This window comes from Triticum aestivum, chromosome 7A, assembly GCF_018294505.1.
Source record: "Triticum aestivum cultivar Chinese Spring chromosome 7A, IWGSC CS RefSeq v2.1, whole genome shotgun sequence".
NCBI classification, from domain to species: domain Eukaryota; kingdom Viridiplantae; phylum Streptophyta; class Magnoliopsida; order Poales; family Poaceae; genus Triticum; species Triticum aestivum.
Window position 1 is genome coordinate 647,821,711 of NC_057812.1, and position 13,818 is coordinate 647,835,528.

General features: G+C 43.3%; 1 protein-coding gene across 3 annotated transcripts; it reads left to right on the forward strand.

The window, feature by feature from the left end:
* The first annotated feature begins 6,034 nt into the window (after positions 1-6,034).
* LOC123154206 (uncharacterized) lies at positions 6,035-13,260 on the forward strand. Of its 3 annotated transcripts, XM_044572987.1 has the most exons (10): positions 6,035-6,175; positions 6,259-6,476; positions 6,559-6,684; positions 6,790-7,042; positions 7,138-7,293; positions 7,501-7,575; positions 7,649-7,729; positions 7,820-8,005; positions 12,461-12,508; positions 12,831-13,260. In XM_044572987.1, exons 4-10 carry the CDS (start codon positions 6,802-6,804, stop codon positions 12,956-12,958), a joined length of 915 nt encoding a protein of 304 aa, XP_044428922.1. In that variant the 5' UTR covers positions 6,035-6,175; positions 6,259-6,476; positions 6,559-6,684; positions 6,790-6,801; the 3' UTR covers positions 12,959-13,260. The 3 variants fall into 3 exon arrangements, with proteins under 3 accessions (XP_044428922.1, XP_044428920.1, XP_044428921.1); XM_044572985.1 differs by lacking the exons at positions 12,461-12,508; positions 12,831-13,260 and adding an exon at positions 8,839-10,669 and having other exon boundaries at positions 7,820-8,743; XM_044572986.1 differs by lacking the exons at positions 6,035-6,175; positions 6,259-6,476; positions 6,559-6,684; positions 12,461-12,508; positions 12,831-13,260 and adding an exon at positions 8,839-10,669 and having other exon boundaries at positions 6,706-7,042; positions 7,820-8,743.
* The last annotated feature ends 558 nt before the right edge of the window (positions 13,261-13,818 follow it).

The following is a 13,818-nucleotide window of genomic DNA, read 5'->3' on the forward strand; positions in this document are numbered from 1 at the left end:
TAAGTGGTCGTGGCGCATTCTGTCCTCCCACGCTGATGTGCTATGGTTTTGTATTCTCAAAGAAAAATACTTTCTTGTTTCTAGCCTCCTCATGGCCTCGACGCAGGTTAGTTCTGTTGTTTCCCAGTTCTGGAGGCAGCTGCTCAACGTGCATGACAATTTTAGGTCCTTGGCTAAGTTCTTTGTTGGTGATGGCTCTTCAGTTAGGTTTTGGTTGGACTATGGGACTGGGGAATGGCCCCCTGCAGCTGCCTTCCTGACTCTTTTTTCCTTTGTTGCGTCCCCCTCAATCTCCATCCCGGAGCTTGCGGCCAGACAGTGGGATCTTGGTTTTTGCCGTGCCCTGTCTCATGTGGAGTTGGATGATTTGGCACCGTCTTGTTGCTATCCTCCTTGTGCACCCGGAGTCCCGGGATGAGGTCTCCTGGCCCCATTCGGCTTCTGGTCGCTTTACTATCAAGTCTTATTACCGCGCCTTGTTGGTTGGCTCGACCGTCACTAGTTTTAAGGATGTCTGGAGCACAAGGGTGCCACCCAAGATTAAAATTTTCATGTGGCAGGCCATGCGATGGCGCCTGTCTGCCGCAGACCTAATCAAGAAAAGGCATGGGCCCTGCTTTGGTTGTTGTTCGCTCTGCGACTGTGTTGAAGACACTGATCATATTCTTTTTCGGTGCCCCCTTGCTAGGTTGTTCTGGGCTTGCACTAGAGATTCGTTGGACGTGTCCAGGCCCCCAATAGCTTTGGTGAGCTTTGAGCCCTCACTCCCTTCCTTGCTGGTTAGACAAAGAGGATGTTCTGGTTTGGTTTTTTGCCATGTGTTGGGTCCTTTGGACCACCAGAAATAAGTTTACTATCGAACACGTGTTCCGCAATAGGGCGGTTGGCTGCATCTTCAAATGTTCTACCTTTTTGCAGAAGTGGAAATCTTCGAGTAAGGAGGGTGACATGGCAGCGGTGGAGCTTCTCATTTCCCGCATACGTGCTATGGCTTCCAATCTTCTGGAAAGAGATCGTGCCAGCCTGCTGTAGTTGGTGCTCTACGTCGTCATCCTCCGTTTTCTTCAGTGGTCGTAGTTTGCTACTTTGCTTGGTTGGCCTGCGTGCCTATTTTGTCGATTGTGGTCTGTCCTAGACTTCTGCTACTCTTTTATGTGTCCGTCTGGTGTTCGTACTTCTCTGTTACTCTCTGCCTTGTAGGCTTTATTAATTTAAAGTTGAGCCTGGGCCTTTCCTCTAAAATATCAGAGCTAAAAACGGACAAGAAAAATGAGATGAAGTGACGTCTCTTCGTAGAAAGACATATCTAACATTCTTAAGAAGTTGCTCCTCACTTCTACCTATTCTCTCAACATGCACACTATCCACATCATCTCTATGCCACATCATCAATCAGTTTGCAAAATTAGCCAATCACTCTTTTTCACCCAACGGTCATGGCCTAGAAAAGAATTTAACTAATTTTTATTGGCATGTAGACATGCATGTCGTTGCTCAGTTTCCCTACTTAAATTAACACCGAAGGCCAATGGTGTCAATTCGCAAACAAAAAAGAAAATCCCAACCTCTTCTCCTTCCCGCCTGTCCCGTCCCCTTCCCCTACAGGCTCCTAATTCCTTCATTCAGGTACCACAGCCAAACAGGCACTGCTCCATCTCTCCCCTTCGATCTATAAATGTTTGCCTGAAAAGCAAAAGCCCCATCATAGCGCTACTCCTCTTCGGATTGCCCCTCCTCCTCCCTAAAATCAAAGTGTATGGTCTCTTTTTGTTTCTCTAATGTTTATGCAGATGGTGACGCCTTCCTTTATATCTTGGTTTGGCTACATGTCATTTACAATCCATGGTGTGGATTAACTCCTTGATTGCCGGGGAATGGAGATCATGCCAGCTATTCATACTTTTGGGTGGGGCGGATCAAGCAAGGAAGGGTAAGGACTGATGTAATGAAGGATCGAGAGGAGGTAGGTGCGTAGCTATTGGGGGGTGTCGAGGATGAGCTTGATTGCCTTCTCTGCAGGCTGGATCTGATGCCCACCATCAATCTCACCCCAGCGGTGGATGGAAATTGCCCTCCTCACAACTACTATGTCTTCTCCTTCCTGCTCCTCTCTCTGGAACTTCTTCCCTTAGTTCTTTGTTTGTTGTCATGGGCCCCTAGCTAGACAGAGTTTAGAATGTTTGTACAAGTGATTAGAGGGCAGATCCACGTTGGCATGTGCAACTGTCTGGCGCAACACTGTCCGTTCATCAAATTTGGATGACAATGACATATCGAGAATGAGCAACATGTATGCACACCCACAGACATGAAAGAATGGATGTATTTGTTCAATGTCATAAAGAGAGAAAATGAGCCGAACATTATTTCTTTTTTGTATGGAGAGGAAGAAGTAGAGGGTCACGGCCCTTGAGTCTGGGCTAGCCTATACAAGATTGTATATTGGGCCTTTGTTTCTGATTCATGTGATTTTATATCTACAGATTCTGTCAAATCAGTTCACACATCTATTTTTAGTTACATTATGAGGGTAAAAAGTAATGGATGTTATATCTTTTGACAGCAGCAAAACAGAAAAAAAAACATTTTCTCCTCATATTCATCAACCTACTTTTTGTCCACATTTCTTTCTCTTATTATAGAGGCATGATGTTATGGACCTATCTGAATGTTTCATATGTAGCTCACATATACAAGTTCAAGTGTTCTCTTTTATTTCTTTTAGAATTTCCTTATGAGACGACCTCACATGGTACAACGTTAACCATGCATGTAGCGTTTTACAAACTACACTATGACTTCCACCTAAAAGTAGTAATTATGTTGCCTAAATTTAGAATGGTTATCAGTAATGTGGCCGCATTTGTTTGTAATCAAGAAAAAACTCTCATTAGTACTATTTGGTTAGTTTCTACTTGCAACTGTGGCATACCAAATCCGTAATATGTTGTTCCTATCTATAGGGTAATCACTTTGATCCGTCTTTTTGTATTTGTTACGCTGTTAGCGACTCTGAATTATCCCATGGTATGTCCGCATTGCTACAAAATTCCTGCAGCAACGCGCGGGGTGCCATCTAGTAATTATATGATGATGTGACATATTTACAGATTGAGATAAATAAGTTAGTTGGTATTACTTTCTTAGGTAGATAGGATTCTTATATTCTTTCCTTACCGCAGAAGAACACATATTCACCTACACTCTCTACAAAAAATACATGGCCGCTTCGATTGACGCTATACCTAGATCTCAACCGTGATTCGTGACTGGAATCCTTTGATCCCCTCCAAGAATTTGACAAATATAGCACACATCATCCACTTGATTATTGACTAGTAGTAGCACACATCACACAAGTTCAAGTTAATTCAGACAGAATTTAACAATCACCCGCCGCTCATAGTCACAGAACGGCATGAAATTTCTTGCCATGAAGTAACCATCATCACCGTTGTCCTGCTCATTGCCGCCCATGGTGATGCAATGTAATTATAAGATAATGATACAGATGATAATTATTAAATACATGTACTTAACCATAAGCAATTACCGAATAAATACAATACGGTGAAATTGGGGGAGGGGGGCAGGCCCCCTACACACTTGCTGACATTATAGTTTGCAAATCATATTTTTGTAATTTATCTAGATAAGTAAATATATTTGGTCCTTATTTAAGATAGGCTCCATGCAAAGTTGTTTGATACTAATGTCTTTTTATGTTTTTTACTTGCAAAAAAGTATAATACTAATTTCATTTATTTTTATTTTTGTTGTTTCTTCCTTTAGGGTTAAACCACTCCCAAATTTTTATTGTTGGATCCATATTTTTAGGGTATATAACTTATTTTTTGAGAGTTAAATCAAATGTCAAAGTTTGACCCAATTATCTACTACCCCTATAAAAGCACGAGAGGGCGGAGAACCAAATCATCCTACCCATCGAAACCTTCAATCTGATGGTCTACATCACGCCAGCATACTAAACATGTTTTATACTTTAATTACCCATCATGTCATTACGGTAATTACTTACCCACCATTGTCATTGGGTTAACACCCCGTCCAAAAAAAACATCACCATCACGTCGCTGCCCCGACGGCGTGTGCAGTTTTCGCCCCACCTCTTCGCCAGATCCTCCCCGCCAGCCACCGCCCTCGACCTAGGCCTCCGTCTGCACGCCGCCGCCGGACCGCCCCGTCCACACGCCCCCCGTCCACGCGCCTCCGTCTACACGCCGCCGCCGAACCGCCCCGTCCACGCGCCACCGCCCGGACCGCCCCGTTCACGCGCCGCCGCCCGGGCCGCCCCGTTCACGCGCCCGCCGCCCGGGCCGACCCATCCACGACGCCGTTGACATCGTTCTCTCCTCGCACGGCCGCCTACAAAGGTCCATCTTCAATTCCTTCACCGGGTCTGCATGGCTACTCCAGGATGCGTTGTTTGTCCTTCTCTTCATGTCTCCTTTTAATGTGGATGCCCATGTCGTCGGGATCGATAAGTCTGGCCGTGAGTCGGCCGGCCTGCCGTACGTACGAATCATGTCCATACTCCCCTCATACCTGCTTCACGATCAATGAGATGTTTTCTGCTTTTTTTTCAGAATCCCTGTTGTTATGCAGCAGCTGGCCATTGCTAAAATTCATTCTATCCATGTGCTCAAAGGAGCTGAGCTTAATTTACATATGTATCTGAAGGAGCACTAGCTAGAACTATGTATCTGACATGCATACACACAATGGTTGATTTCATACCTGCTTACATTCTGCACCTTTTCACTAACAATAAATTAGCTATGATATTCTATTCATTTTTGTTATCAGGAACTACAGCTACGACATAGTATACAACAACTTGACCGGGCCGCCGCGTCCACGCGCCGCCAGGACACAGCCCACGCCGGACCTCCACGCTGTAGGTGCTTTACCCTCACATTCTTCCTGCTTGCTGTCGCAATTTTTGGTTTAATTGTACCATGTTCAATACCTTCTAATTTTTGTTGGTGTTTCTGCTGCTCTCAGTTCTAGGCATTGTTTGAGCCTGGTCAGATTAATCACATACGTACATGAGCTAAGTTAAATATGGAGAATCGATCTGTTCTTCACCAGATGCAAATTCGTCGATGCTTGAGTTGGATCATGAATTTGCTTTAGTTGCATATTTTTGTAGTAGTATACTCCTTTCTGACAATCAAGTACTCCCTCCGTTCGAAAATACTTGTCATCAAGATGGATAAAATGAGATGTATCTAAAACTAAAATACGTCTTGATACATCCCTTTTTATCCATTTTGATGACAAGTATTTACGGACGGAGGGAGTATATACTAATCGTATTGCCAGTATCATAGGTATATACTCCATATGGTACTATATACTCTGAGATTTGTTGTATACACCCTCATTTGTAAAATAATGTAAGTATATACTTCTTGATAATTAGCATAGTGGGTTAAATATTTTTTGGTCTTCTAACTCTCTAGGATAATTAACATCTCTGCGGTAAGGCCTTTTCATTTTAAAATAACCTATTCATTTGATCAATACAACAGCTCTCTTTTTAAATAGTGGTAGTTTATCTGAAGTTCTACTTATTTAATTCATTATTTTGGTGTCCAGATCCAATAGCCTTGCTGTTAATTAAAGCTTTGTTTATATCTTCTTATAATAAATCAATTTACAGTGCAAATATATGTATTGCTCGACTTTCAGTCCTGCACTTTATCTATGTTGCTTGCTCCGAACTCTGTAGTCGCACATTGCACATGATGTTCCAGCATCTGGTTATTGCATTTGCTTCTTCACCTCTTTGTGTACTTTGTTGATTCTTCTTAATATTTGTGTTTTTCCTATAAGATGACGTAGAGTAATTCAGACAAAGTTCCACAAATGACTACGCATCGTTCGCCATTTACAGACATAACGAACTCGTCTACCATTGAGAATGAAAGTGTCACTACTAATAGTCAACAAGCAAAAAAGAATACATGGTATGCCCGACTGTCTGATGAGAAGAGAGCAGCATTCTTCGAAAAACGTCGTATGTACCGACAAGAAAAGAAGGCTCAGACTCTGAATATTGTTAGTGGTCAACTAGCACCTGAGGCACATGCTTCGTTAGGATCCAAGGAATGTACCCCTTTGAGCAACATAACCAACACACACACAAATGGTATGTTCATACTCTGCATATCATAATTATTGAATGACCATTTACTCATTTTGCTTATACGTCTGACTCCTGCGTTATGTCAGATGCAAGATGCACAGGGGACTCCATGACTACTGTTCGACATTCCGAAGATGCTAATGTTGGGCGAAAAAGGAGTGCCCATAATTGGTATGCTCGACTAATAGACGAACAAAGAGCAGAACACTTACATAAGCTGCGGTTGGCTCGCCTGCAAAAAAAGCTGTAGCTGACAGTGTTACTGTCGAATTACCTCACAGCTCGTACTCGCGATCTTCACCTGGTAATACCACCTTCAAATACCACTGTATTAATGACACATCTTCATCAGGGTTTATGAGTTTGTCTGCTCTTCTTCAAAATAGGTTCAGCCATTACGGTAAAGATCTCCGAGGGTACTAGTCTTCCCGTGGCACGCCACAAAGCGACAACTGCAACCGGCGCTGCGAGTGTCAAACAACGCCAACCATCTGCCGGGGAAGCGTCACCTGGTCAGAGCGCCAACATTTGTTTTCAGTTCATACTTGCAATGTCACATAAATTGTGGACTGAAGCTGGAATGCTTATCATCCCACAAGTTTCTACATCAACTGTAGGTATCACACATTATGCTGGGACACACGCTGGTTGGAGAGCCAAAGACAAAGGAGGACGATTCTGATGATTGGTTGCACAGGAATCCAACTTACGTACGGGGAGCGAGGTCGGCTGAACACAATAGTAACGTCTTACGGACTGGATCAAGGTCGGCTGAACACAATAGTAACGTCTTACAGGCAGGAGGAGAACACGGACAACATGACTTTGTGCCCACGAGTTTTATCTTCAGTCCGTCCATTGAACCACAAGGTATGCTGAAACTTACCAGCAATTATTCATTCTGTTATATTACAGCACAATGTCCTTTCGACATGACATGGAGACTTCTACCTTACGTTATATAGATTCAACTGCCCGCTACGAGAAGGAGCGCATTCGTAAGAGAACGAAATACTCGGAAATGAGCACGGACCAGAGAGATGCTTTATTATATCGGGTTCGCGAGTACAAGAAAAGAAAGTGGACGACTTGTGCCTCATCCGACCAGTACGACCATGCTGGTAAGACATCTGGATCCGTATGCCAGTCACCATGCACACCTGCCATACAAAACAACCATCTATGTATTTAACCGTCTGATTGAATTGCATAGTATGATTTGATGGGGATCTTAAACGCATAAGCCGCTTGATATTCACACTGAGAATGCTATTATACATTTGACAACTTTGTCTACTCTCTTGGGTTGGTTTTCCTATGTCTTCCAGGAGTCAGCAACATTGACGAGGACTCTGATGTAGCCGAAATTTTCGAGCCAATGAGACCGGATGCTCAAATTGAAGGTGTGTTGTCTTCCCTCCCATAATGTACCCACATTTATTATATTTAGCTGATTCAATCATTGTGTTCCCATAGAAAACATGGGCACCTCCCAGGAGGGAGAGACTGTGTATGATGATGATGAGGAGGAGGAGAGTAGCCGCTTCAGCGCACAAGGTTACTTATACCATGAGATTATAATTCATTACTGTTGTGAGTCACTATTCTTTGCGACCCCGGATTTAATTCTTGCTCGTGACTTTCCAGGTAATGACTTCGAATCGTACAGAGTGACAACTGATGGTTCGTATGCTTTTGAGACTCATGATCCTTACGACTACGTCTACCACAATATACCCACCAAGCATCATGTTTTGAAGCGAGTAAAAGATTGTATCCATTGTGGAGCAATTAGGTTCCAGTACGAAGGTCCAGCCTTCTGTTGCAGAAAAGGTAAGGTCAAGGTATTTATCCTAGAGGTTCCTCAAGAGCTGCAACGATTATTTTCAAGTCAGGTAGATGAGGATGCAAAGTACTTTAGGCAGCACATTCGATATTTCAACTCCCACTTCTCCTTCACAAGCCTTGGAGTTACCCCGGACAAACGGGTCAACACCGCAGCAAGAACCGGTGTATACACCTTCCGTGCTCATGGTCGGTTGTACCACCGTCTAGACCATCTTGTACCAGGTGATCACAGACCCAGGCATTTGCAGCTGTACATTTATGATACAGATGAAGCCTTAGAACATAGGGTGAAGCGCTCTCCAGATCTAGATATCAACCTCATACAAAAGATTCTGCGTATATTGGAGAACAACCCATATGTCGAGACTTTTAAGAGCCTTGGTTCAGTTTCAGACCTAGCGGAATATAAAATTACACTAAACACAAATATAAAATTGGACCAACGGAGGTACAATGCCCCTACAGCTTCACAGGTGGCTGCAATGTGGGTTGAAGGTACTGACCCTCAACACACTTTTGAGAGAAGTGTTATTGTGCATGCAAAAGGGGACCGTCCTTTGTACATCAGAGCCTACTATGGATGCTATGATCCTTTAGCGTACCCATTATTTAACCCAGCTAGGGAGACAGGATGGAACCGTTGCCTGCCATATGAGGGACCAACACCGGCTCAGGCAGACAATGACGATGACGACGACAACCAAAACGATGAACGAGAAGCAGGTAATGGTATCGTAACAATTGGTGACCCATCCATGAATTCCTCTAATCTTTAGTAGTAGCATTATTCATAATTCTTTGCCGCAACCATCTTGTAGATGACAACAAAGAACAAGATGATGATGAAGCCACTGAGTCTAAAAAATATGTTAGTGCGAGGGAGTATTAATGTTTCAAATTGCAGACCAGGGAAGGAACTTTTAACATCCTATTGTTTGGGGGGCGTCTTCTCCAACAGTGGCTTGTTGACATGTACATCAAAATGAAGACTATGAGGCTTGATTTCTACTCGAAGCCTCAGAATCAAAAACTCATACGTGCTGAGCTATACTAGGTAACAAAAATCTCCCCAGTCTCATCAACATACTATGACAACTTGACACACACCGGTATGTTAGTGAATAACTATAATTAAACGTGAACCAAATATGAGCCTAATGTATAGTCTTGTTGGTTATCGGCATGCTTGTATTCTAGAAGCAAGAACCAATTATGAGCCTTATTCATTTGTTTCATAGGGTGTTGTTGACACCATTGCTTCTGGAGAGGCGCGTGCTGCTCAGATTGGAAAAAGAATCGTGCTCCCTCGAACTTTTCCAGGAGGTGATCGAGACATGTAGCGAAGATTCCTTGATGCGATAGCCATTGTTCAGAGATACGGGAAGCCTAATTACTTAATCACTATGACTTGCAACCCTTACTGGGAGGAGATAACTTCCAGACTTGCACCCGGACAAACACCACAAGACCGTCCTGACCTGGTGGCCAGAGTATGCAGGGCCAAGATGCGGAGTCTGAAAGATCTTATGATAAAAAAGAAGTACTTTGGTCCGGTTGCGGCGTATGCTCATGTTACCGAGTTCCAAAAAAGGGGTCTGCCGCATGAGCACTTCCTGCTGATCATGGCCTCAGATAGTAAGCTGACAAATCCAGACGCCTATGATAGGGTAATCTCGGCAGAGATCCCTAGCCGTGACAAGTACCCTGTGTTGCATGGACTGGTTATCAAGCATATACTCCACGGCCCATGTGGTACTCTCCAGAAGAATTGTCCTTGCATGATAGATGGAAATTGTCGTTTTTGTTACCCTCGACAGTTTTCCCCTGCAACACAACAAGGAAAGGACTCATACCCTATATATAGGAGACGAGATGATGGCCGCCGAGTTAAAGTTAGGAATGCAGTGTTGGACAACAGATGGGTTGTCCCGTACAACCCCGGACTGCTTATGAGATATAATTGTCACATTAATGTTGAAGCTTGCTCGAGCATAAAATCAGTCAAATATTTGTACAAGTACATATACAAGGGGCATGATCGTGCTTCCTTCTCAGTTGACCCGGCGGCAAATGATGGTGTTGTGATAAATGAGATTCGGCAATACAGGGATGCAAGGTTTGTAACACCCCCAGAGTCTATGTACAGGGTATGTGCTTTCCGTATGTTTGGTGTCTCTCCTGCTGTGTTGCAACTACAGCTGCATTTGCCCAACATGCATACTGTTGCATTCAACGGTACTGATAACCTAGAGGATGTTATGAACCGACCGTCCTCTTCCCAAACCATGCTCACAGAATACTTTAGGATGAATGAGGTGGACCCTTATGCACGAAACTTCTTGTATAAAGAGTTCCCAGAATTCTTTCGATGGATTAAGGGTAAGAAAAAGTGGCAGAAAAGAAGCCAAAGGGGGCGCGGGCAAGTTGGAAGGATTGTTTATGCACATGCTGCTGATGGTGAAAGGTACTTTCTGAGAGTGCTTCTGAATCATAGAAGTGGTGCCACTTCATATGAGGATTTGAGAACTGTAAATGGAAGGCTCTGCTCGACTTTCAGGGAAGCGTGTGAGCTCATGGGCCTAATAGAGACTGACGAATCTCTTGACGACTGCTTGACCGAGTCTGCTACTTTCCAGATGCCATGTGCTCTAAGAAGGCTTTTTGCAACTATTCTTGTATTCTGTGAGGCGACCAACACCCGTGCATTGTGGGAGAAGCACCTGGGGTCAATGTCTGAGGATTACCGTCGTACCCAGTCCAACCAGGCTGCGCTGGAACAGATGGTCCTTAGAGACATCTGGGATTTGGTGCATTCGATGGGCACATATATTAAAAGCTATGGCCTCCCGGAGCTGGTTGAGACCGGTGATGGTTCCGGCGACCTCCTAAGGGAGGTTCGAGAGGAGTTGTCGGTCGGTGTGGATCAAGAGCATTTAGATCTGTATACATCCCTGAACATTGAGCAGAGGGCTGGGTTTGAGGAAATCTTGGATCATGTGGTGAACAATAGGAAATAGGTTTTCTTTGTTGATGGTCCTGGTGGCACGGATAAGACTTATCTCTACAAGGCGCTTCTCGCTAAAGTGCGTTCATTGGGTAAAATAGCTATTGCAACCACGACATCCGGAATAGCCGCATCAATCATGCCCGGTGGACGTACCGCCCACTCCAGGTTCAAAATTCCGGTTAAGCTCATGGATAATAGCATCTGCAGCTTCACCAAGCAGAGTGGTACTGCGGAGTTGCTTCGGAGAGCATCTCTCATAATTTGGGATGAGGTTGCCATGACGAAGTGTCAAGCAGTTGAGGCACTTGATAGGTCACTATAGGATATCATGGGATGTGTTATGCCATTTGGGGGGAAGGTTGTGGTGTTTGGAGGGGATTTTAGGCAGGTCCTTCCCGTGGTCCCGCGTGGGACAAGAGCACAAATCACTGACGCCATGCTGCAAAGATCATATCTATGGGAGAGAATTAGACAAATACGCCTCCCGCGTAATATGAGAGCACAGACTGACCCGTGGTTCTCCAAATACCTCTTGAGAATTGGCAATGGAATGGAGGAGACGATCGGTGATGATTATGTGCATCTGCCTGATGACATTGTGATAGGTTAGACACCTGGTGACGCACCAGTCATGAAGCTTACTGAACACGTGTTCCCATTTTTTCATGAGAACGCATCATCCGGTGTCTACATGAGCACACGTGCTATTCTTTCTACCAAGAATGAGCACGTGGACAACCTAAATGCAAAGATGATTGACAGATTTCCCGGCCAAGAAAAGGTATACTATAGCTTTGATTCTGTCGATGATGATACACGCAATAACTACCCAATTGACTATCTGAACAACCTCACTCCAAATGGCTTGCCTCCCCCTATTTTGAAAGTTAAAATTAATTGTCCTGTCATTCTGCTCCGAAATCTCGAACCTAATAATGGACTTTGCAATGGAACGAGATTGATGATTAGAGCTTTCCAAAATAACGCAATCGACGCGGAGATTGTTGGTGGACAACATGCTGGAAAGAGAGTGTTCATCCCTAGGATCCCGATGGCACCATCGGAGGATATTTCACTTCTTTCAAGTTGAAGAGGAAGCAATTCCCTATTCGTCTGAGTTTTGCAATGACCATAAACAAAGCCCAGGGGCAAACCATCCCAACTGTTGGCATTTACCTTCCGGAGCCTGTATTCTCTCACGGTCAGCTTTATGTTGCACTATCAAGGGGTGTTTCAAGGCAGACAACTCGGGTTCTGGCAAAGCCAAATAAAGAAATAGATCAAACTGGTAAAAGCACCAAAAACATTGTGTATAGAGATGTCTTGGAGGGATGAAGCAGGTTTGTCATCCAGAAATATTGTTGTGGATTTCTACTATTGGGCGTGTATTTATAATGTTTCTTAGAACTAACATCATATGTTTCTAAATGCAGATTTTCGTCAGTACACATCCTGTTGGCAGGATACAGAAGCCATCTTCTGTAAGTTGCATTGCGAAACATTTTATCGTTCAAAGTTAGCTCTTAACTATTTGTTGGTGTACCTAGCAGTCTCATTTATTCATGGTTGAAAACCTTTGTTGTGATCACACATGCTCCATCCTACATGATTACCATTCGTGAATTAATCATTAACTATCCTGTTATGACGAACGCTTGTCTTAGTAACACTTATTATTTGCTCTAGCAGCATTGCCAGGTTGTTTTTTTATATGCAAATTTGTACTTTCGCTCTTGTCAGTCCAACATTTTTAAATCTACCTCTACATACATATTTAAAAGGTTCATCTTATCTTATGTCCAGTTTGCACTATACAGAGCAGTTGCACACATGACTCCTTGGGGAAGTTTAGAATTTTTGAATTCATATTGCTGGAGTGTAGATGGAAGTTTCAGTGTGATATGGTGCTTCTAATTACTGTATTGGACTGACAAGACCTGACCGTCTGTGTTGCGACTAATGAAGATGTACATCATGTGGTGGGGAGATGCACAAGAGTTCAAGCATTGTGTATGACTATTATAATTTCTCGGCACTACAAGATCTGCAGCATTTTACCTATTCTGGTCCTCATTGGCTTCTTTGTGATGACATTATTTTTTAGAAAGCCCAGGCTTCTATTGATTCCTCTGTTCAGTTCTTTTTTATAGGAGAAGGTTAATTTTTCAGATTTGTCCCTGCTTGCGTGCAGGGGACTTTGTTTTCTTATTTAAGAATTATGGTTAATATTTAATTTCATTGGCAGAGAAACTTTGTTATATAAATGTACATGTATCGATGTAGTAAGTATTGGAATATTGCTCTTTTCCTCTGTTAGAAGTGAATAACCCCAAAGAAAGAAGATTACCCCAGCACGACATTTGTATCTACATATTTTACATATATATTGTTCGAGCATGATTTTGAGGCTCTGGCTAGCATCCTGATTGCCAATTTTGGTACATTATTGCCAATTTCTCCAAGCCGGACCTGATATCAGCCAAGTGATGGAGAAATGTGCTCCAGATGTCATCCTGGTGGAGAAAACAGTTTCGCGGGGCATACAGGAGCTTCTACTGAAACAAGGTGTCACTCTGGTGCTTCATATGAAGCTCGACCGGCTGCAGAGAATTGCACGCTGCTCTGGATCTCCTATAGTCTTCTATCTCTAAATAAAAAAAGGCTATATATGCAAAGGCAGGCTTGTTTGTCTTTTCTTGATTTGTAATATTTTCTGGTGCAATCAAACTATCTTTATATGCATATTATTCTCACATATATACTTGTATATTAGTCGAGACGTGCATTTGCA

Bases quoted from the DNA above. Each gene is read 5' to 3' on its own strand.
- LOC123154206 (XM_044572985.1), top strand. From the start codon at position 6,802: ATGCTGGGACACACGCTGGTTGGAGAGCCAAAGACAAAGGAGGACGAT. The intron at 7,730-7,819 runs GTTACTTATACC...GTGACTTTCCAG, and splicing joins TAGCCGCTTCAGCGCACAAG to GTAATGACTTCGAATCGTAC. The intron at 8,744-8,838 runs GTAATGGTATCG...ACCATCTTGTAG, and splicing joins AAACGATGAACGAGAAGCAG to ATGACAACAAAGAACAAGAT.